This window comes from Boleophthalmus pectinirostris, unplaced genomic scaffold (genome assembly GCF_026225935.1).
Source record: "Boleophthalmus pectinirostris isolate CB_2022bp ecotype Guang Dong unplaced genomic scaffold, ASM2622593v1 HiC_scaffold_22, whole genome shotgun sequence".
Taxonomy (NCBI): Eukaryota; Metazoa; Chordata; class Actinopteri; order Gobiiformes; family Gobiidae; genus Boleophthalmus; species Boleophthalmus pectinirostris.
In genome coordinates, this window is record NW_026571190.1 from 34,426,669 (window position 1) to 34,447,666 (window position 20,998).

The following is a 20,998-nucleotide window of genomic DNA, read 5'->3' on the forward strand; positions in this document are numbered from 1 at the left end:
TTATTGTGTGGGAGCATGGATGACTTTGGCTTGTGGGTGGAATAGGGCCAGGGAGAGATCACTAAATGACATATACAATCTCTTCAGGCGTGTTTTTGATAAGGGGGCAACATTATAACACGGTAGGAAGCACAAAAAAGCAGATATTGATCAATACTCTTTTTAAGCCTTAAACCTTTGTAGCCTACAAATGCACAGAATGAATGATTGTAATTGTAGCTCTATTAAAGTGTGGTTAGGCCTCGTTTTGAGAAAGCCGATCGAATCTAGAGTCTCTCAAGGTGCCATGTCTCTTAGCAGTGGAAAAAGTACCCTGAATGCTAACATGGGCTAAAAATAGTCAAACTAATATCAAAGATGGTGCAGATAGCTTTGGGAAATAACATCTCAAATGCCTGTATTGGTTTTGACGCCATCTTGTGGCTGAACTGCAAGAGAGCAACTCATGGATCGACTTAACCTGCCATATGTCGACGGAGCAACTGCGATGCAAACAAAAACCTGAAGATGGCGCCCTAACGTTGTCTTCATTGGTTTTGCAACGTTCGTGAGTTTTCGTTAATGTTTACAGAGAAATAAAAATAAAAATATTAATAATTTACTCTCAGAAACATTTTTAATCATATTTACTCATAAATATAACCCATATTAATGCTTCTTATTCATTATTTGCTATTTATTTAGCTTATTTCGTTTATTTTTTATTTATTTATTTTTTTTAATTGTAGAAAATGCACATTTAGGGTGACCAGACACTATTTACCGGGACAGTTCCAGTTTTGAGCCCTGTGTCCCCTGTCCCAGCAGATTTATCCAAAACTATTAATTTGTCCCAGTTTTATACAAGAAATGTCCCAGGTGTCCCGATTTTTGATCAATTTATAACTGTCAACGGTAAAAAGAGGCACATATTGTCGTTTATTTAAGTAAAATACAGAAAAGGATACTTAAAAATGACCAAAACACAAAGAAAACGTGAGTATTCTGATTCACATGTTAGTCATGAATGGGCCGAGTGCATAAGAATTTTCCTTAATTACGCAATCGTTTCACAATTTTATTTTTTATTTTATTTTTATTTATTTTTATTTGTATTTTTTTACGCGAATTACAAACAAACAAACAAACAAACAAAAAACAAAAACAAACAAACAAAAAAAAACAAAAAAAACAAAAAAACAGCAAAAAAGAGAATTTAAAGCGGGGCATATTTCGATAATTCCGCTATTCTTGTTCCGCTAAGATAATGTTTGCAGAGAAACAAAAAAAAAAAAAAAATTAAAAAATATCATTTACACTCACGAACATTTCTAAACGCGTTCTTTCCTAAATACAGCCTACTGAAAAAGATAATATTATTATTTGTTATTTATTTCGTTTTTTTATAGTTGGAAACGCAAATTACAAACAACCAATCGAGTATCGTACAAAATGCAAAATAGAACATTGGTTTAATTCGCAGTAAATATGCATTTTGTAAAAAAAAAAAAAAAAAAAAAAAAAAGAGCAAAAAAGAGAACTATAATTAAAACTTTTATTTATTTATTTATTTATTTATTTTATTAGTTCTGTGGTCATATTTCGCTGATTCCGCTGTGGAGTGTCCGTGTTTCCGCCGGCCCGTGAACGCGCCGCAGACTGTTGTCGTCGCTTCTAGAGATGCTAGCGTGACCACACCGAGGACAAGTGACGCCAAAACTCCATCTAACTCTTATTTTATTTGCATATTTTCGGCCAAACGGTGAGAACACAATTTTCTGTATCCTTTGACTCACATTGTTATCGTAAATTAGCTCAAGTTTACCTCCTACACACCGCTAACCAGGCGACTCCTGCAAACACAAACTCAACCTGTTGTCCCTTTGTCAATGACTTTTGTTTTACTCGATGTTATTATAAAGTTGAGGACTAACCTTAACTCAGCTATTAACATTAATCTAACTAGTTTTCTTGTTTATAATGCGTATTCTCTTTGTTTGTCAGCGTGAGGGTTTGTATTATGTTAGCTAGAGCCACTATGCTAACATGAAACTAATGGGGACAGTCCTAGTTTTGAGTCCTGTGTCCCCTGTCCCAGCAGATTTATCCAAAACCAGTGATTTGTCCCAGTTTTATACAAAAAATGTCCCAGGTCCCAAAAATTGTAAACAAAAACATAAGCTCCTGAATGGAGGCAGCTGGAGGCAAAAGTGAAGTGAAACATAATGTGATTTCAATGGGAAAACTGGGATTAACTTGAGAATATCGCAGAATATTAAACATTATTTATTTACTTATTTATTTATTTAATAGGGACAGTGCATATTAATGAACATCTACAACACTGCAGGGTAAATATGTCAGATTATACCAAGAATGATCATTTCCATCTGTCGTCCCTCTGCAGGTAACACCACAAATTTTACAGAAAAAACAATAACAAGTGACAGATCTAAATTAAAAGTGTCCACAAGTCTGTTTTCCTTTAGCCGCTGTTTCAAGTGGGATTTGAAAGTGGCCAGCGTTGGAGTTTCTCTTATTGATAATGAGAGACTGTTCCCAAATTTTGTGCCACTGACTGAGACACTCTTTGTCTGAATGTGGAGCTCACAGTTCCCACGGGCTGTGACCCTAGTTCCCATCCGTCTGACAGTTTTTACTTTAATAAAATCCTGTAACAGCGTGGGGACAAGTCCATACAAAACTTTATAGATAAAACATCCATATTTAAAATCAACTAAATTATTAAAATTAAGCAAATTGTACTTAACTAAAATAGTGCAGTGGTGAAATGAGAGTGGTTTCTTGTCCAGTATTTTTAAATCAAGAATACTTTGGAAAATGAAAACCACTCAGACACATGTGAATGATATCAGAGTGCAGTTTAAAAACACTTACAATTGTGTTTTACATTATTTGTTTATTTAATAAGAGTTTACGATAAACACTAAGCATTTTTACTAGGGATGTAACAATAACCAAAATATCGTGATTCTGTATCATCAAAAGTCTCAAAATGATATCGAGAACTACATATCCCATGCAGACAACATGAAGTTATATGTTTTTTTTTAACTTGAATTCATGGGATTATGACAGAAATAATTCACACAAAAATCTTGTCAAGGTATTTTAGAAGCAAAAAGAGTCCCATCTTTAATTAATTGCCTCTTCAAAATATCGCAATAAATATCATATCGTGAGATGCATATCGGGATAATATCGTACTGTGAGATTTGGATCTCGTTACATCCCTAGAATATGACAATAAATGTTGTACCAAATGACTGGTCACAGTATTTTGTAATGTCAGTCTTGATGTTATGTATAATATTGTAGTAATATGAGCCTCCAAACTATATCGTGAGCTTTCCCATGATATAGCAATATCGTACTGTGAGCTTTATACCTTGACAGTGTCGTATCGTGAGACTTGGATATTGTTACACCCCTAAATTTACAAACGCAGAATCCACGTTTTGATGTTTTTCTGGACAAATCCTTACAGAAATGTTGAACTCACAACAGTTTTTCACTTCATCTACAGATATATTATACATTTCATCATAAATTATACTTTTTGTGAAGCCCAAATACTATTTTGGAGTGTGAAAACTGTATTTTTTTCCATTCTTCTTTACGGAGAAGCAAAGTAAACAAGATTTGGAAGCTTGGAAATTCAAAATTGTTGCTTTTTTGTTATAATGTCATAAAGCCTTTAGCATTTGGGTCTGTTAGTCAGTTAAACATTGTAAATATATTATGTTAGTTTAATTTTGCCTCCACTCCAGAATTTGGAACATTCTGATGACATAAGGGTCTATTTTTTACCAATTTGATACCCACCAACGGGATTAACTGTTACATAGCGGTGAGTTGTTGTACTGTTGTAGGGAGTATTATCTGTTACATAACGGTGAGTTGTTATACAGTTGTAGGTATGAAGTTAAAACTGTGTGCTCTTTGTGTTTTATGTTGCAGAAAATGTTGGCCTGTATCCTGCAGTATTTCTACACGTCCTTTTTTAGATACTGGCTGAAGTGGCTCCTTAGACACGCGACTGGAAAATGTGAACTCCAGAGAATATGCTCCGGGTACGAAGCAGGGGCAACGAGAACAACAAAAGCAGGTGATGTATGACAACGAAACAAACATGTGAATTTTGAACTGGTGCTGTCAAGAACTGCTGTTTTAGTTTAGTTTAGTTTTGTTTTTAATTTTGTTTTATTTTAACATTTTATTTTCAAGAACTGCTGTTTGTTTTTATTTTATTTTACTTTATTATTATTTATTTACATTTTATTTTATTTTTTTTATTTTAAATATTTTTTATTTAAGAAATTGTTTTTATTTTTATTTTATTTTATTGTTATTTTTTATTTATATAATTAGTTTTGTTTTTACATTTTATTTTTTATTTATTTTATAATTTTATTTTTTTTTGTTATTATTATTTTTTTTTTTTTTTATTATTTTTTTTTTTATTATTTAATTTATTTTTATTTTTAACAATATTATGCAGTATCATTTTTTTTTTTTTTTTACTCGGTTATTTCAGTTATAATAAAGCAAAAAACACATGCTTTCATTTATTACTGAAACTCTCTCAAGATCAGAACTTAACAAAAACAAAACCAGGACTAAAAAAAAATCAAGCCTAATGTCGGACTTAATGGCTTAATCATTGACAAAATAATCTGTATTTATTTATTTATTTATATATTTTTCTTCTTTTTAAAAACATTGCATTTTTGTCAGATGGAGAACCTTTGTGTTATCGTTATGTTTTAAGTATGATTGTGCAGCCCTGTTTTGACCCAGCTGAGTTAACGTGCTGTTGTTCATTGTTACAGAGTATTCCCTACAGTCCTCAAAGAACAAGGTAAGATCGATTACTCATACAGTCATAGTAATTGTTTTTGAGAAAGAAAAATCCTAATATATGAGTATTTGACAATTCAGGTCCTAAGAAATGCTTTGACAGCCTCCAGAGATGACTTGACCCAATGTGTGGATCAAATAATGCAAGAAAAGAACATCAAACCACAGAAGGATCCCTTGTAAGTTTAGTAGCTACTTGATTTAGTAATAAAATGATTCTAATATGTGAATAAAAAATGCAGTGTAAATTAATTTTGTTTTTTAGGTTCAAGGAAAGCCTCCACAGTTGTTTGTTGCAGATAACAGGATACAGCCAACTGTACGTAGGCGTGGAAGAGTTGAGGAAGGAGGTTTTCAGCTCTGATAACCCGGATCACGAGTCCATGCTGCTTAAGGTCTGTGGTTTGTTTTTATTTAATGACTAAATCCTAGGTCTGTCACTATAAAACATATTGAATTGCGATACAGTATATTGTAGTAAATAAGTAAATATAAATGATAAACAGTATTATTGAAACCAAACCATAAAGCAGAATTATCGTCTCAAAAAGGTTAAATGTATGATATTGTTAAAAAATATGAGTTGCAAGAAATAAATGGGTTTTTTGATCTATGTTATAATGTTGTTTCCTGATCACAAACAGACCTGGTGTTGTGTTTTATTTCATTCACACACGTTTAACACGCAGATACAGAGTTCTTCTCTCATCTTGTGATGTTATGTGGTAATCCAGGAACTGCTCCACTGTGTTTTTAAACTCAGTAATGCATCTTTAACTATAAAAGCTGGCTATTAACTTGAAAACTGCTTATGACATGACAAGGTGAAACAGCATTTTGAGCTTTGGAGATGTAGACAGACGTGTGAATGAAACAAAACGTAACTCCAGGTTTGTTTTTGAAGGGGTAACAACATTATAACATGATTTAAAGCTCACAAGAGTCAATTTTGTGTATGTTTCAGTAATTAACTAGAAGTTCATAATGCAGTAGGGGTGTAACAGTAACTAAAATATCATGACATCGTATTGTCAAAATTCTCTCAATAATATCATGGGCCGTCACAATATATCGAATCACAAGTTTCTTTGCTGAAATTCATAGTTATGGTGCAGCAATTGCTAAAAAAACAGAGGGGACTACATCGACCATGATCCTTTGCTCCGTTTTTGTGCAAACTACATGAAGAAATAGTAGTTCTAAGCACTTTTAAATCTTAGTTCTTTGGACTAAGTCTTGCCAAGGTCTTTTAAGAGGAAAAAGTTGGATATTCACACTTTTGTTAGCGTCCACAAAATATCGCAATAAATACTGTACCGTGAGATACATATCGTGAGATGTGGATATCGTTATATCCCCATAATGCAACTCTGTACAGCTCAAATCATCATCATTTTGCAAACGGAAAAAAAAAAAAAAAAATCCTGTTTGTGCAAAGAAAAAGTCCTCATGATAAATGTTGACTCCCCAAAATTATTGTTCCATCTGTTGTGTAATGAACGGTTGTCAGTACAGTAATTATCATTATCACAGACCTACCAAATACCTAGTATTATACTAGTAGTATAAATAATCATGAGTGTTTTTGTTTGTTTTTTTTAGCTGTGGGACCTGCTGATGCCTTCGGTCAAACTGGAGTCGCGGATCACAAAACAGTGGGGAGACATTGGTTTCCAGGGAGACGACCCCAAGACCGACTTCAGAGGAATGGGTCTGCTCGGACTCATCAACCTGGTGTGAGTGATATGCTGCTGTAGAAGTTTGTTTTTTGTTTTTAGCTTTCTACCATGTTGTATTGTTGTTCCCTCATCAAAAACATGCCTGACGAGGTTGTATACATCACCCATGCATGTTTGAGTGATTTAGCGATCTCTCCTGGGCCCTATTCGAACCCTCTTTACGTTTAACTGTAAGAGTCTGTACGAAGCTCCGCCCACAAGCCTTCATCGCCCATGCCCCCTATACAACAATTCTCCATAAATATACAAAAACGTGATACAAAACAGTACACACAAACATGACAAACCTGATGCGATGTGTGGAAGTGGGATACACACTTACTGCAATGTGATGGCACTCTGAAGGGGGAGTGACTTAGCGCAGGGAGGAGAGACAAAAAACTAAAATTAAAGTGAATCTTCTAAAACATATTCGTTGTTTTCAGCTAACAAAAGTATGAAGTGAGAATATACTGTTGCAGTGCCAATAAATTATGAAGTTAACAGTCGACCTAACATAGCTCTAATAGGGATGTAACGATATCCAAATCTCTCGGTACGATATTATCACGATATGCGTCTCACGGTACAATATTTATTGCGATACTTTGCAGAGGCTGATATAATTGTAGATAGGACAGTTTTTTTTGCTTATAAAATACCTTGACAAGATTTTGGTGTGAATTATTTCCCAAGAATTCAAGTCAAAAAACATATTTCTTCATGTTATCTGCACTGAAATGAATCATGGGATATGTAGTTTCTGATGTTCATAAGCTATTGCTACTATAAAACCATGCATTCAAGCAAAGGAACTTTGAATTTTGATATATCGTGACAGCCCACGGTGTTATTGTGAGACTTTTTAACAATACGATATCACAATATTTTGGTTATTGTTACATCCCTTAGTTCTAACTTGTATTTTTGTTTTTACTTGCTGTTAATTTATAGTTTTTGGCACAGTCTGATTGTCTGTGTTGTCACGATACTAACATGACTAATGATTTTGATACTAAGGAATGTCCTCAATACTGATTCTGATACCACAATGATTGTAAAAACAGTAGCTTCTTTTCTATTTCCTTGTGGTCTTATATTTGTGTAATCCTTCAGTGGTCCAGGTAGGTTCCACAGCGATCCATGGCCGTGTACTAGTCTCTGTGCTCTTATACTTCTTCTGATACGGCTCAAGATCATTCTAAATCTATTTAGTAAAGGCTAATTTTTGTTGTCTGAATGACATTTTTAGTATCGCTACCTGCTCAATGAGTATCTAGTTTTCATACTAGTTTTAGTAGCGACTCGTATCTTATTTTTTATACTTTTCACAACACTACTCTGATGTATATTTCTCAGATTTTTCAGTGAACACTACACAGAAGAAGCTCGTCAGGTTTTGTCACATGCGAACCATCCTAAACTTGGGTAAGATGCAAAAAAAAACTGTACAACCACCACTAACGCGTATGTGAAAACTAACTTGCAATGACACACTTTCTCTCTCTTTCTATACTACAGGTACTCGTATGCCATTGTGGGAATCAACCTAACAGAGATGGCTTATAGTCTTCTGAAGAGTGGAGCGCTGAAGCCTCATTTTTATAACGCAGTCCTGGGTTCACCAGAGCTACAGCATTTCCACCAGCTTTACTGTACGTATTCATCCGGTCTGATATTATAAAGGGTCTATCTCATGTAAAACTGACTCCTGTGAGCTTTAAGGCAAGTTATAATGTTGTTACCTCCTCAAAAACATATTCGGAGTTGTGTTTTGTTTCATTCACACATGTTTGAGTAACACTTTATTAACAATCTCTCTCCAAAGCTCAAAATACTCTTGTGATGTCATGAAGCGGCAGTTTTCAAGTTAGCAGCAGTGTCGTAGTACTTGAGACCGACCTCAAGATCGTTTTTTTTGCCGTCTCTGTCGCATCTCAGATTCAACCGCATTTGGACTCTGTCTTGTCTCAGTCTTGAAGGCGCAAGGACTGGGTCTTGTCTCGGTCTCGAGATCTGACACTTGATGAGGTATAAAATGGAGATAGATTTATAAAAACATTGATATATATGTGCCAGAATAACTGTAAAATACAATTAAATATAAAAAAATGACAGAGATGGTCTCGATTTGGTCTCGATGGACTGTGGTCTTGGGCTTGTCTTGTTCTCGGCCTTTAAAAGTCTTGGTTTCATCTGGATCTCGTCTCGGTCTCGTCTCGGCCTTTAAAAGTCTTGGTCTCGACCCTCAGAAGTCTTGGTTTTGTCTTGGTCTCGACTCTTAGAAGTCTTGGTTTTGTCTTGGTCTCGACTCTCAGAAGTCTTGGTCTGGTCTTGGTCTGGTCTGGGTCTCGACCCTCAGAGGCCGTGGTCTCGTCTTGGTCAAGACCCTCAGAGGTCGTGGTCTCGTCTTGGTCAAGACCCTCAGAGGTCGTGGTCTCGTCTTGGTCTCGACCCTCAGAGGTCTTGGTCTCGTCTTGGTCCCGACCCTCAGAAGTCTTGGTCTTGTCTAGGTCTTGGGACCCTGTGGTCTCGGACAGGTCTTGGTCCCGATTAGTGCGGGCTTGACTATAACACTAGTTAGCAGTCAACACGCTTACCTTTTAGTTTGATAGAAATGAGCAATTCCAGGGCTGAAATCATCCAAATTATTCTAGTGAAGGTGTATGAAGTTTAAAAACACAGTGGAGCACTTTCTGACATCACAAGTGTTTGAGAGATAAACTGAAGCTAAATATGTACGGTTTGTGTTTTAAACATGTGTGAATGAAACAAAACACAACTTCAGTGATGTTTGTGATGAGGAAACATAACATGGATCAGAAAACAGTGTAATATGTCATCACATAATCACCACAGATACTTTTGCTGTAATATAAATATATAAATATAACTGTCTTTATTCTTGTTGTAGGTTACTTGGCCTATGAGTTTGACAAGTTCTGGCTTTCAGAGGAACCAGAGAGCATCATGATGTTCAATGAGTACAGAGAAAAGTTCCACAATAAAGTCCAGCTCCGCCTGAAGGACCCTGCTGTGTGCCTCACGTTAAGAGCAGAGAACTAAACTAACTGTCTGACCTTTAACCTTTGACTTTTGACCCTGAAACGAGACGGCTGCTGCTAAAATCCATGGGTCTGTCCAAATAAAAATCTTCCATGTAAAGTGGTTCCTGAGTCTGTGGTTCCTGTTCTTCCTGTCAGCAGCTGAACTTCACTGGTTTGTGGACATTTGCAGAAAAACACCACATTTAACTATTTATACTGTTTTTGTGTTTCACCATGAAGGACGTTTGCATGATTTTGCCATTTGCAAAATATCTGAAACCATTAACACAATGTGTGACCAAATATTGTAACGTCATGTTGGTGTAATAAATTTGTACTTGTAATACTGTAAGTGAATTGTATTTCCTGTTCTTTAAGCAGAATACGCTCTAATGAGTAACACGTCACTGGCTGTAAATCTGTTTTATGGGGTGTTCAGTAGTGTGGAGGTGATTGCTCAACATTATAAGTAAACACAAAGTTTATAAAACATATTTAATATGTCTAACACAGACGTTTGTTCATGTGGATTTGGTGCATTGTTTTTGGCTGCCTAAAACTGCAGCCCAAATGCCCATATGTGCTCATGTAAATGGATAAATATAAAGATTGCATATGTGAACTCTAAGTTACATAATAGTACGAGGTCTGTCTTAGATTCCCTTTTTAAACAAAGGACTTGTGCTGTCACAGGACAGGAATACTGCTGATATAAGGCTTTGAGGATGAGGCATGCAAACCTCAGAGGTTTTCAGTCACTTTATAGAACAGACTTTAGGCGGTGGTCTCCATCTTTTTCTTGGTGACCATCATAAGTCTCTTGATTTGTTCAAACGACACAAACATCACAATGTTCCAGGAGCCCAGCCTGAGAAACGATGGCACAAACCTGGAAAAGAGAAAAAGGTTAGAAATATCTGTATCTATAAATACACCTGTGCGTGTTTACCCTTTGTAGAACGCTGTGGGTCCCTCTTTGGTCATCATCACCCAGGCACAGTTAATGGCACTTTTGTACTGCCCAGGAGGAGAGTTCATGTATCTGGTTTTGACAACGTCCACTGGGGAAGCGATCACCGTGGTAACAAACCCTGCCCCGAAAGCTGAGACGAAGTGGCACGGCAGATTATCTGCAGATACAGAGAGGCGATATGAACCAGAGATAAACACTGAGTGAATGTTGTTTTTACAGCTCTCCAGGAAAGACTTGAATGGCCATTGTGACGTTATCAGCGGAAGAGGTGAAAGGTCAAATCTTATAGACACACGTGTACACACCTGACATGAGCTTATGTCTGAGGATGGCCTCTTTGATCAGGTCATAGGTCACCAGCTCTGTGCAGTTCACCAGTGCATTTCTAGTGATGTTGGGAAGTGTGCCTAAAATGACATGCACACATATTTAAACTTGAGTCTTGTTTTTCCCAGAATGCACTCTGCTCCCGCACCTTTCCACAGCCCTCTCAGGCCCTCGTTCTGGAAGATGTGCCTGTACGCCTGCATGGTGCCGCTGTACCTCCGAGCCACGCCGTCCAGATTCACCTGAGCCTGGAATCGCACCTTCACCACATCTGTAGGCTGAGCGAAGGACACCGCCATGGCCCCTGTGGTACAGCCGGCCAAGATCCGCACCAGCACCCCGGGATCTGAACACGGAATGGTTAGTTAGAGTTAATGATTGTACTAAAGGGCCCATATTTCTCACCACAGACACAGTGTTTTGTTTCATTCACATGTTTAACACACAAACCCTGAATACTTAGGCTGAGTTCTTCTCTCAAACAGAAAACACTAGGTACAATGAGCTTTAGTTTCTGCCTACACCTGGTCAGAGACTTACTTAGTTTTTGATTTTATTGTTCTACACACTGAATATATTTTATTTTATGACATCAGATTGAATATAATGTATGTTTAGACTGTAATGAGTTAAACATTGACCAAATAAAAACACATGAACCTTGTGATGTCATGCGGTAATACAGGAAGTGATTCACTGTGTTTTTCAGCTCCATACAGCTTCACTAGAATCATTTGGATTAATTTCAGATCTGGAATTGCCAATCTCTGTGAAACAAAAGGTAAAATGTCCAAGTCCGGGTGTGTTTTTGAGGAGGTAACAGCATTAGAAAATGTTTTAAAGCTCACAAGAGTCAATTTTGCATAATATAGGACCTTGAAGTGAACATAATACATAATATACATATTTTTATTTCCCTCTTTTCCCTATACTTATTTATTTGATTAACTTATTTCTTCATCTGCATTAATTTATTATTATTGCAATTTTTTTCTGACTTGATTATGGGTGTGCAAAAATATCGAAATATTGATATATCGTATTGTTTAATGTATCGATATTGGGGATTACTGTATCAATATATCACCAAGAGGATTATTTGGTATATTTTACTCCATTATTTTGTTACAGCGCTACAGTTTTGTTGCTTTTTCAGGTGAAGGAAACTCATTTATGCGACACATTTGACATTTTCACTGTTTTGGTGATTAAAATGTTTGTGTTTCATATGAACTTTGCACAAGAAGTGGTTTAACAAAGACTTTTAGTGTCGCAGAATCGATTTGAAATATATCGTATCAAATCAAAAGTGCACGGTATCGAGATATGTATCGTATCGTGGCCTATGTATGGAGGCATGTATCTTATCGGCAACTTTTGAATGATACCCAGCCCTATTCTTTATTACTATTATTATTTTTTTTATTTTAGTATTTGTTTTTCTTTTCTCTGGAGACAATGGGAGAAGGTATTACATTATTGCTAATTGTTTGTTTTCTTTTTGTGATATCTGCTTTATGTGCACAAAAAGTGAACATAATAAACGCCAACAGTCCTTACTTTCTTTTCCTCCTGTGTAGAAGTCCTTCACGTTGTCATAGAGGCCTATTCTGACCGAGGCGAAACACAGCTGTCTCTGTAGTCCTGCCACCAGCCCGTTATAGAGAGCGCGTGGTCCCTCCGTGCGCACCATGGTGGCGATGGTCCCAAACACGCCTCTGTATCGGATGTTCTGCACGGCGCTCTTCTCTCCCTGGATCTACAAAAACACTGCAATTTACTACTACTGCATGAGGTATGAGGAAAAGCAGTGGAAGAAGTACTGCCTTTTGTTACCTAACGTTTCTAGTGGAGGGTCCAGCACCTGCTTGTCTCCATGAAAATGTTATTGTTTTGTCTAGATTGTTCTATGATATACATTAAAGCTGTCTATTAGAAGGGCAATAAGCAGGTTACAGCACTACACTACATTACAGGTCAGATCTGTGGAGTGTCGCTCCCATTCACAGAAGGAATTATTGTATTTTTGAGCAACAGAAACACCTGTAATGAATAAATGCTAGATGTTTAAACTTCTCCACTTGGATCGCGGATACAAGTGGTTGAAATTAGTTTCCTCCGCAGGGTGGCTGGGCGCTCCCTTAGAGATAGGGTGAGGAGGTCAGTCGCACGGGAGGAGCTCGGAGTAGAGCCACTGCTCCTCCACGTGGAGAGGAGCCAGGTGAGGTGGCTCGGGCATTTGTTCCGGATGCCTCCTGGGTGATTTCCTCGGGAGGTGTTCCGGGCATATCACAATGGGAGGAGGCCCCAGGGAAGACCCAGGACACTCTGGAGGGACTATGTCTCTCGGCTGGCCTGGGAACGTCTCGGAGTCCCCCTGTAGGAGCTGGAGGAAGTGTCCGGGGTGAATGAAGTCTGGGAGTCCCTGCTTAGACTGCTGCCCCCGCGACCCGGCCCCGGAGTGTAAGTAAATGGATGGAATGGTTGGATATGTTAAAAGTCACACATTCCAGGCTAAGCAATAACATCACCATGGAGACAAGCAGGTAGTAGACCCTCCATCAAAAAAGTTGCACTGTGTAACTTAAAGTAAAAGTACATATACCAGAGCAAAAAATATACTATACTCAAGTAAAAGTATTCACATGAAAAAATTTACTTAAGTAAAAGTATAAAAGTACTTGTTTAAAAATATACTTAAAAAGTAAAAAATAAAAGCATTTGACCATATTCTTCAAATGTAGTGAGTTTGAAGATTTGTGCTTAAAAACTGAATAAATAGAATTAGATGTTTTTTTCTAGCTGTTTTTATTTATATATTTTCTTCTGCTCAAACTACAAATGTGTTAAAAAATAAAAAGCAGGTCTCACACAATAATAAAAAAAAATACTGTTACTCTTGAGTCCTGTTCAAAAATGTAGTGGAGTAGAAAGTACAAATACCTGCTCTCAAATGTACTGAAGTAAAATGTATACCTAAAATGTATACTTAGAAACAGTACTTAACTACTTTTACTTTCTTACCTTCCACCACTGATGAGAACACACTTTGAATGTTGCGTAAATATGTTTTTGGCAGATACCTGGAGCCGCACTTTGGCTGTGTCCAGAGGAAAAGTGACTAAATCGGCGATACAGGCCGCTGCCCCCGCACTCGCCATCTTCACGCCCAGAGGAGGGGGCACGTCTGAGGGCTTCAGTCCGACCATCGCTCCTGGAACACACACACAAGTACTATCACACACATATCGTACTTATATTGTTGTTTTGTTGGGTTTCAGATGACATTACAACACCCTATATGCCGATAATATTTAAAAGTTCACTGTGTAACTTTTTGGTTAGGGGTCCATCACCTGATTGTTTCTATGGAGATGTCATTGCTTCCACTGAAATGTCCCACAGTATGACATTAAACAGCTCTATTTTATGTTTTTTTCAATTACAGGTGGTTTTATAGCTCTAAAATACCAGAAAAACATGCATCCTGATTGTAATTGGGGTCGCCTCCTCACAGATGTGACCTCTAACTTGGTCTGGTTTGGTCTCCATGAAGATTGAAAGGTTTAATGCCATACTGTGAAATATTCCAGACAAAGCAATGACATCTCTATGGAGATATCGCTATATCATATTGCTTAATGTGATGATACAGTATCAATATACCGCCAAGAGTATTTTTGGAATATTTTACTCAGTTATTTTGTTATAGCACTACAGTTTAGTTGCTTGTTTAGTGGAAGGAAATTCGTTTATGCGACAAATCTGATATTTTCACTGTTTTGATGATAAAAATTTTCGTGTTTCATATGAACTTTGCACAAGAAGTGGTTTAACGAGGACTTTTAGGATCACAGCCACGATTTAACCTTTATTTTTTTACTGAACCGTATCGAATCGATTTGAAATATATCGTATCGAATCGAAAGTGCACTGTATTGAGATATGTATCGTATCGGCAACTTCTTAATGATACCAAGTCGGAGTGTAATGATATCCAAGTCTCATGATACAATATCGGCAAGGTGGGTATCACGGTGCTATATTTATTTTGATATTGTGGGAAAGCTCACGATTAGGGATGTAACAATATCCAAATTTCTCTGTACGATACTTTCACGATATACATCTCACGGTACGATATTTATTGCGATATTTTGTGGAGGCTGACAAAATTGTGAATACACTCCTTTATCCTCTTAAAATGCCTTAACTTAAAAGTGCTTAGAACTGTTATTTCTTCTTGTAGTCTACACTGAAATGGAGCAAAGGATCATGGTCTATGTAGTTCCCTCTGTCTTTTTTTTTTATCTATTCCTGCACCATAACTCTTGATTTAAGCAAAGTGACTTGTAATTTGATATATTGTGATGATCCACGATATTATTGCAAGAACTTTGACGATACAATATCACGATATTTTGGTTATTGTTACATCCCTAACACCAACCCCTACTAATAATATTATACTAAAACTATTATCACTACATTTTACTGTCAACAATTAAAGCTTGTACTCTCACCACAGCTAGAAATATTTTATTTAAATGACATTATATAGTTTAAAATTAAATCAAAATATAATGTAACATAACTGCAAGTGTTTATATTAATGTATTAAAGGTACATTGTGTAGCTTTTGTGTTAGAGGTTCCTTCAAATGCTTTTCTTTCAAATGGAGATGTTACTGCTTTGTCTGGAATGTTTCACAGTGTGGCTTTAAACCTTTCTGTCTTCACGGAGACCAAACCGGACCAAGTTACAGGTCAGATCTGCGGAGAGGCGGCCCCGCTCACAGTCAGGATGTCTGTTTTCCTAGGTGTTTTTGAGCTATAAAACCACTTGCACTTTGAGTAAATGTAACGTAGAGCTGCTTAATGTCACACTGCGGAACATTTCAGGCACAGCAATGATTCCATATCCATAGAAACAAGCAGGTGAGGTGATGGACCCTCCACCCGAAAAGTTACGCAATGCACTTTTAAGGATATTTCTCACTCTGCAACATAAAACATCAAAATTTCATATACATCTTTTTTGTAAATTACTTTTTATCTGCCGATTAAATGAAAGCGTGTTACTTACTTTAATGTTTTTTTCCTCTTTTTTATTGGTCCGGTTGGTTCAGATCATAATCCAGGGCCCAGAGAGGAGACAGGGATGTGGAGTTCTGTATTTATATATTTACCGGAGTCTTTTTTATGGCCGGCACAGAGAGGCGTTTCTGTGTGCTTCAGTACGGAGGGTCAAATCAAAGTCCACTCACTGTCAGAAAGTCAATGTTCAATTTACCACACAAAGCACACACAGCTCTGAAAACAACAAATTTCATATCCAGCTGTCCCAAGATCCCTTTTACGACAGATACAAGGGTGATTTCTTGGTGTAATTAGTAACAAAAAGTACTTAAGATGGTGTACTTTTATACTATTACTGCAAAATGACATCAGGTCTGAAATAAAACTGTCAAAATTAGTGAGTAAAAAGAAAAATGTAAGACTAAAATAACTTAAAGAGTCCATATTATGCTATTTTCTGATCTGTTTTAATATTTACGCTGAGTTCTTTAGTTCTTCTCAAATTTAAAACACTCTGTTCCACCTTGTGATGTCACGTGGTAATACAGAAAGTTTGCACCCTTATGTAACAGATAATACTCCCTACGACTGTACAACAACTCACCCTCATGTGACAGATAATACTCCCTAGAACTGTACAACAACTCACCCTCATGTAGCAGATAATACTCCCTACAACTGTACAACTCACCCTCATGTAGCAGATAATACTCCCTACAACTGTACAACAACTCACCCTTATGTGACAGATAATACTCCCTACAACTGTACAACAACTCACCCTTATGTAACAGATAATACTCCCTACAACTGTACAACAACTCACCCTTATGTAACAGATAATACTCCCTACAACTGTACAACAACTCACCCTTATGTAACAGATAATACTCCCTACAACTGTACAACAACTCACCCTTATGTAACAGATAATACTCCCTACAACTGTACAACAACTCGCCCTTATGTAACAGATAATACTCCCTACAACTGTACAACAACTCACCCTTATGTAACAGATAATACTCCCTACAACTGTACAACAACTCGCCCTTATGTAACAGATAATACTCCCTACAACTGTACAACAACTCACCCTTATGTAACAACTGTGCAACATTTTATTACTTATCTATTTTATTTTGACTTGCTTATTTACATTTATATAATTTTGTCTTATTTGACACCTGTCTCTTGCTTTTTATTTTTTTGTTACTTATTTTACTATTTTTGCTCCTTTTTTTTTTTATATTTATCGTGATGTGTGATCTACTGTGTCCAAATAATTTCCCTTGCGGATGAATAAGGTTTGTCTAAGTCTAAGTTTAAGTCTAAGCTGCTCTGTACTGTTATTATTACTCCTTTAAAGTTACGTTGGACCTTCTGTTTTAAAAAAAAGCCTTTACTCACTTTGACCTGTGAACGACACTGTAGTAAACCTTGTAATTTCCACTTTCCACTAATTGTCTCCTTCTAACAACAGTCATAATAACGCTTTATCAGTTCATGGGGGCTTGGCTTTTTAACCAATCACAGAGCAGCTTTACAGTAAGGGAAGGACTCACATATGGAGCTGAGTAAGCACTTCGGGTTTGTGTCGCTGTAGTTACCTGAGCATTGTGACTGAGACACATGGACACACACATGGGCACACACACACACACATGGGCACACACACAGAGGAGGGAGGCCGGTGACGCAGGCTCTTGGTTCTTTTGAGGTTCTGCGTGAAAAGGAGCGGAGCAGTGACGTGAAGCCTGTCCGGAGGTCACTGAGGAGATAAGATCAGAGTGTTTGACCTGAGTTTGGCCGGTTCTGATAGGCCCACAGGATGTTACTCTGTCAATGCAGTCCATACTCTGATATCGGGGCTAGTACGTTTCACTCATTGTTTGCTGTAGTGGAAGAAGTACTCAATTTTGACATTTCGAAGTTAAAAAATAAATAAATAAATACTACACTACTACTAAACTTACTACTAAAGTAAAAGTATTATAAGTACCAGTCTAAAACTTTACTTAATGTAGTAATAAAAAGTAAAGTATTTTGCAGAGTTTGAGATCTAATAAAACTTCACAAGTAGAGACGCTGATTAACATTTAACTTTTGAATTCAATTAGAATCGATTGTTTTTTCTCTAGCTGTTTTTATTTGTGTGTTTTTGTTTGCTCAAACTACAGTTGTGTAAAAAATTAGGGAGGCTGTGGGGCTTCTGTCATCTCGTTTTTATTTGGTAAGATTTTGTATTATTTGGATTTCACAGACGAGCCTAAATGATTTAAATGTAATGCACAGGCTTCCATATAATATCAAATATACAAAGTGTAGATTGTGCAGCGTCTAGTCTCAGATCTGATTTGATTCTGGTCTGGTTCCTGTTTTGTCCAGTAGTTATACATTCCAAGACCAGACTGTGGGAAAAGTAAAGATTTTCAACAATGGTTAGAAAAGTTAATAAAAAAAATTAAAGTTTTGGACATTTGATTTTTCACACTAAGTTCAGCCCAAATACTACACATTGAAATCAATACAATCTGATCCCCCATACATCCTGGATCTTATTCTTTGCTCTTATTTCATTTCATAATGTTTTATAGAAGTATTGGATTGGGACTCGGTATCAGCAGATACTCAAAATCAAATGACTCAGACTCGGACTTGGGAGTAAAAAAATGTGATCGGGACATCCCTAGTAAAAATAAAGCTTCAAACTTTTCAGCAGGTCTCAGACAATAATAATAATTTTTACTTTTCAGTCCTGTTCATAAATGTAGTGGAGCAGAGAGTACAGACACTTTTAAATCTACGATATTCTCCCTAAGGCCCGGGGAAATGTGGCCCACAGACTCATTTTTTGGGGCCCTCAGGGTTTCAGGTGAATTGGACAATTATACTGCATTCTGTTGTGCTCAGGGCTTGGGGAAAACCGACCTCCACCTAGAGCAGGAGTCTCTAACCTCTTTCCTTCGGTGAGCTACTTTTACAAAATGAAAATGCCAGAGAGCTACTAATTTTAGACATCGCAAGAAATTGATATAAGAAAGAGCCTTAGATGGGTACAGTTAGATTTGTATACAACATAAACCATTATCCATTTATTGGTGCACAGAGTTAAGCACCAGTGGTAATAGTCATGTAATAAATACATTTTGAGTTATTCAGTATAACACATATAATTCATAAATCTCTTGACGAGCTACTGGGAAGCAGCTGGAGAGCTACTGGTAGCTCCAGAGCTACAGGTTGGAGACCCCTGACCTAGAGAAAGTCCAATGAAACGGCCAATCAGATCGGAGTTACAAAACACAAACTGGGGCTAGTTCAGAGCAGACAGAGTCGGTTTGACATGTAACTGTCAAACTGCCATAATTGAGTCGCGACAGCTGATGTTAGCTATCAGACTCTATTTATTAGAATGAGCTAGTGATACCTGACGTTAACTACATAAGCTAACAAAAGAAACATTAAACCTTCTTGGGCATCCATATTTTCTTGACTGTTGCAGTGGAATGCATTTACAGTGGATGTCGGGAAGACTGACAGATTTATCGACTACCAACATTCAATAGAATGCAGCATTATACTTTACTACTGTAGTACTACAGTTTCACTCCTTTTTGGGCAATCGTGTTGTTGTTCTTGTTTCTGTTTTGTCTCTGCACATATTACAGTGGTGCTCTGTATTGAACACCAGCCTATGGCCCTGGAGAGACTCTCTCTCGCTTTGTTTGAGTTTTGAAATGTGGCCATTGATTCAAATAACAGCGGAGTGGCTGGTTTCTTTTGTGGCACCTGCCTCACACACTGAGCAGTTTTTGAAACTTTCCGAGCTCAGTTTTTAACATCATATCATGGGATTTTAACCATCTAAGAAGTACAGCTCAAAGGACACATAAGAGACTGTTGGATTTTGTGAAATGAGATGCTTGTTTTTCCCGTATCGGTGGAGACTGTGCAAGAGACTTGCTAAGGAGCTCTCTGTGGACATTTGAGATACTACAGGCTTTTTACACCTTATGTGGCAGAAGATCTTCCAGAAGAAATGCTTTGAAGGAATGGATCACTGTCACCAAACAAAAGAACAGAGTGGAGTCAGAATAAGGCCTTTCCTGTTGTGTTCACTTAGCGCCCCCTGGACTCTGCTGTGATGCTGCAGGACACAGAGGAAAGACACTTTTGGCTCTTCCTCTCCTCAAACTGCCCAGACACAAATCTGCTGACCCTTCTGTGAAACTGCACTGAGACTTTTGACTGAAGCACAGAGGAAATGCTGCAACAAAACTTGAATTTCCCTCGGGATTAATAAAATCTCTCTCTTTTTGATGAAAGAAAGTTTGGTCACCTCTGATCTAGAGCATGACTTGGTATCTGCTTTCTTCTAATGTTTTTTTTTTCCTCATAATGATTTGTAAACATTAATATCTGAGAGTATGATATGAACATATGGTCAGCTGCTGAGTTGAGATTGGTCGGGCTCAGACACTCCCCTATTTTATACTACCTCATTTGTACTATTGACTACATTCCTTCTGTTAATTATGCCTCTAAAGATAAGAAAAAGGGTCAATTAGAAGGTGTTCGTGTTGTACCAGCATTGAGCAGTAGATGGCAATGTTTCATTTTACACTTTGTCATTTTTGATCAGCCCTTTGAACCACAACAAACACACATTATTATTGAGCTTTCTACTGAGTTATAATGTTGATTCTTCGCCAAAAACAAGCCTGGAGAGCTTTTAAACGTCATCCATGCATGTTTGAGTAATTAAGCGATCTCTCTCCTTAGCTGTAAGACTCCCACATGACATAAACACACACAAACAACACCAAACTGTACACAGCAACTCTACAAACCTGATGCAATGTGCGGTAGTTTCACGAGTGGGAGGGACGCTGATTGTGGGGAGATAGCGCTCTGAAGGGGGAGTGACTTACGCGGGGAGCAAAGGGAGGGGACACACTGAGCGACAAAAACAAACATGACACACTGAAAATT

The 20,998-nt window shown here is 37.3% G+C and overlaps 2 protein-coding genes across 5 annotated transcripts; one reads left to right on the forward strand and one right to left on the reverse strand.

The window, feature by feature from the left end:
• The first annotated feature begins 1,583 nt into the window (after positions 1–1,583).
• On the forward strand, positions 1,584–9,977 carry elmod2 (ELMO/CED-12 domain containing 2). Its single transcript, XM_020917757.2, has 9 exons — positions 1,584–1,741; positions 3,961–4,108; positions 4,833–4,861; positions 4,942–5,039; positions 5,126–5,255; positions 6,463–6,596; positions 7,938–8,006; positions 8,100–8,233; positions 9,493–9,977. Exons 2-9 carry the CDS (start codon positions 3,964–3,966, stop codon positions 9,642–9,644), a joined length of 891 nt encoding a protein of 296 aa, XP_020773416.1. The 5' UTR covers positions 1,584–1,741; positions 3,961–3,963; the 3' UTR covers positions 9,645–9,977.
• A 129-nt stretch (positions 9,978–10,106) lies between these two features.
• On the reverse strand, positions 10,107–20,922 carry ucp1 (uncoupling protein 1). 4 transcript variants are annotated; one of them, XM_020917754.2, is made up of 9 exons: positions 20,857–20,922; positions 17,614–17,774; positions 16,011–16,190; positions 14,009–14,139; positions 12,486–12,684; positions 11,074–11,271; positions 10,904–11,005; positions 10,575–10,755; positions 10,107–10,514 (listed from the first exon to the last, which is right to left on the reverse strand). In XM_020917754.2, exons 4-9 carry the CDS (start codon positions 14,132–14,134, stop codon positions 10,400–10,402), a joined length of 921 nt encoding a protein of 306 aa, XP_020773413.1. In that variant the 5' UTR covers positions 14,135–14,139; positions 16,011–16,190; positions 17,614–17,774; positions 20,857–20,922; the 3' UTR covers positions 10,107–10,399. The 4 variants fall into 4 exon arrangements, with proteins under 4 accessions (XP_020773413.1, XP_055014552.1, XP_055014551.1 ...); XM_055158577.1 differs by lacking the exon at positions 20,857–20,922 and adding an exon at positions 20,017–20,033; XM_055158576.1 differs by lacking the exon at positions 20,857–20,922 and having other exon boundaries at positions 17,614–17,896.
• Positions 20,923–20,998: the final 76 nt, after the last annotated feature.

Excerpts from the sequence above, each read along its gene's own strand:
- ucp1 (XM_020917754.2), bottom strand. The coding sequence starts at position 14,134 with ATGGTCGGACTGAAGCCCTCAGACGTGCCCCCTCCTCTGGGCGTGAAG. Across the intron at positions 12,685-14,008 it reads CAGCCAAAGTGCGGCTCCAG|ATCCAGGGAGAGAAGAGCGC; the intron begins GTATCTGCCAAA and ends GTGTTTTTGTAG. Across the intron at positions 11,006-11,073 it reads CCTGAGAGGGCTGTGGAAAG|GCACACTTCCCAACATCACT; the intron begins GTGCGGGAGCAG and ends ATGTCATTTTAG.
- elmod2 (XM_020917757.2), top strand. The coding sequence starts at position 3,964 with ATGTTGGCCTGTATCCTGCAGTATTTCTACACGTCCTTTTTTAGATAC. Across the intron at positions 4,109-4,832 it reads AACGAGAACAACAAAAGCAG|AGTATTCCCTACAGTCCTCA; the intron begins GTGATGTATGAC and ends TCATTGTTACAG. Across the intron at positions 8,007-8,099 it reads GCGAACCATCCTAAACTTGG|GTACTCGTATGCCATTGTGG; the intron begins GTAAGATGCAAA and ends TCTATACTACAG.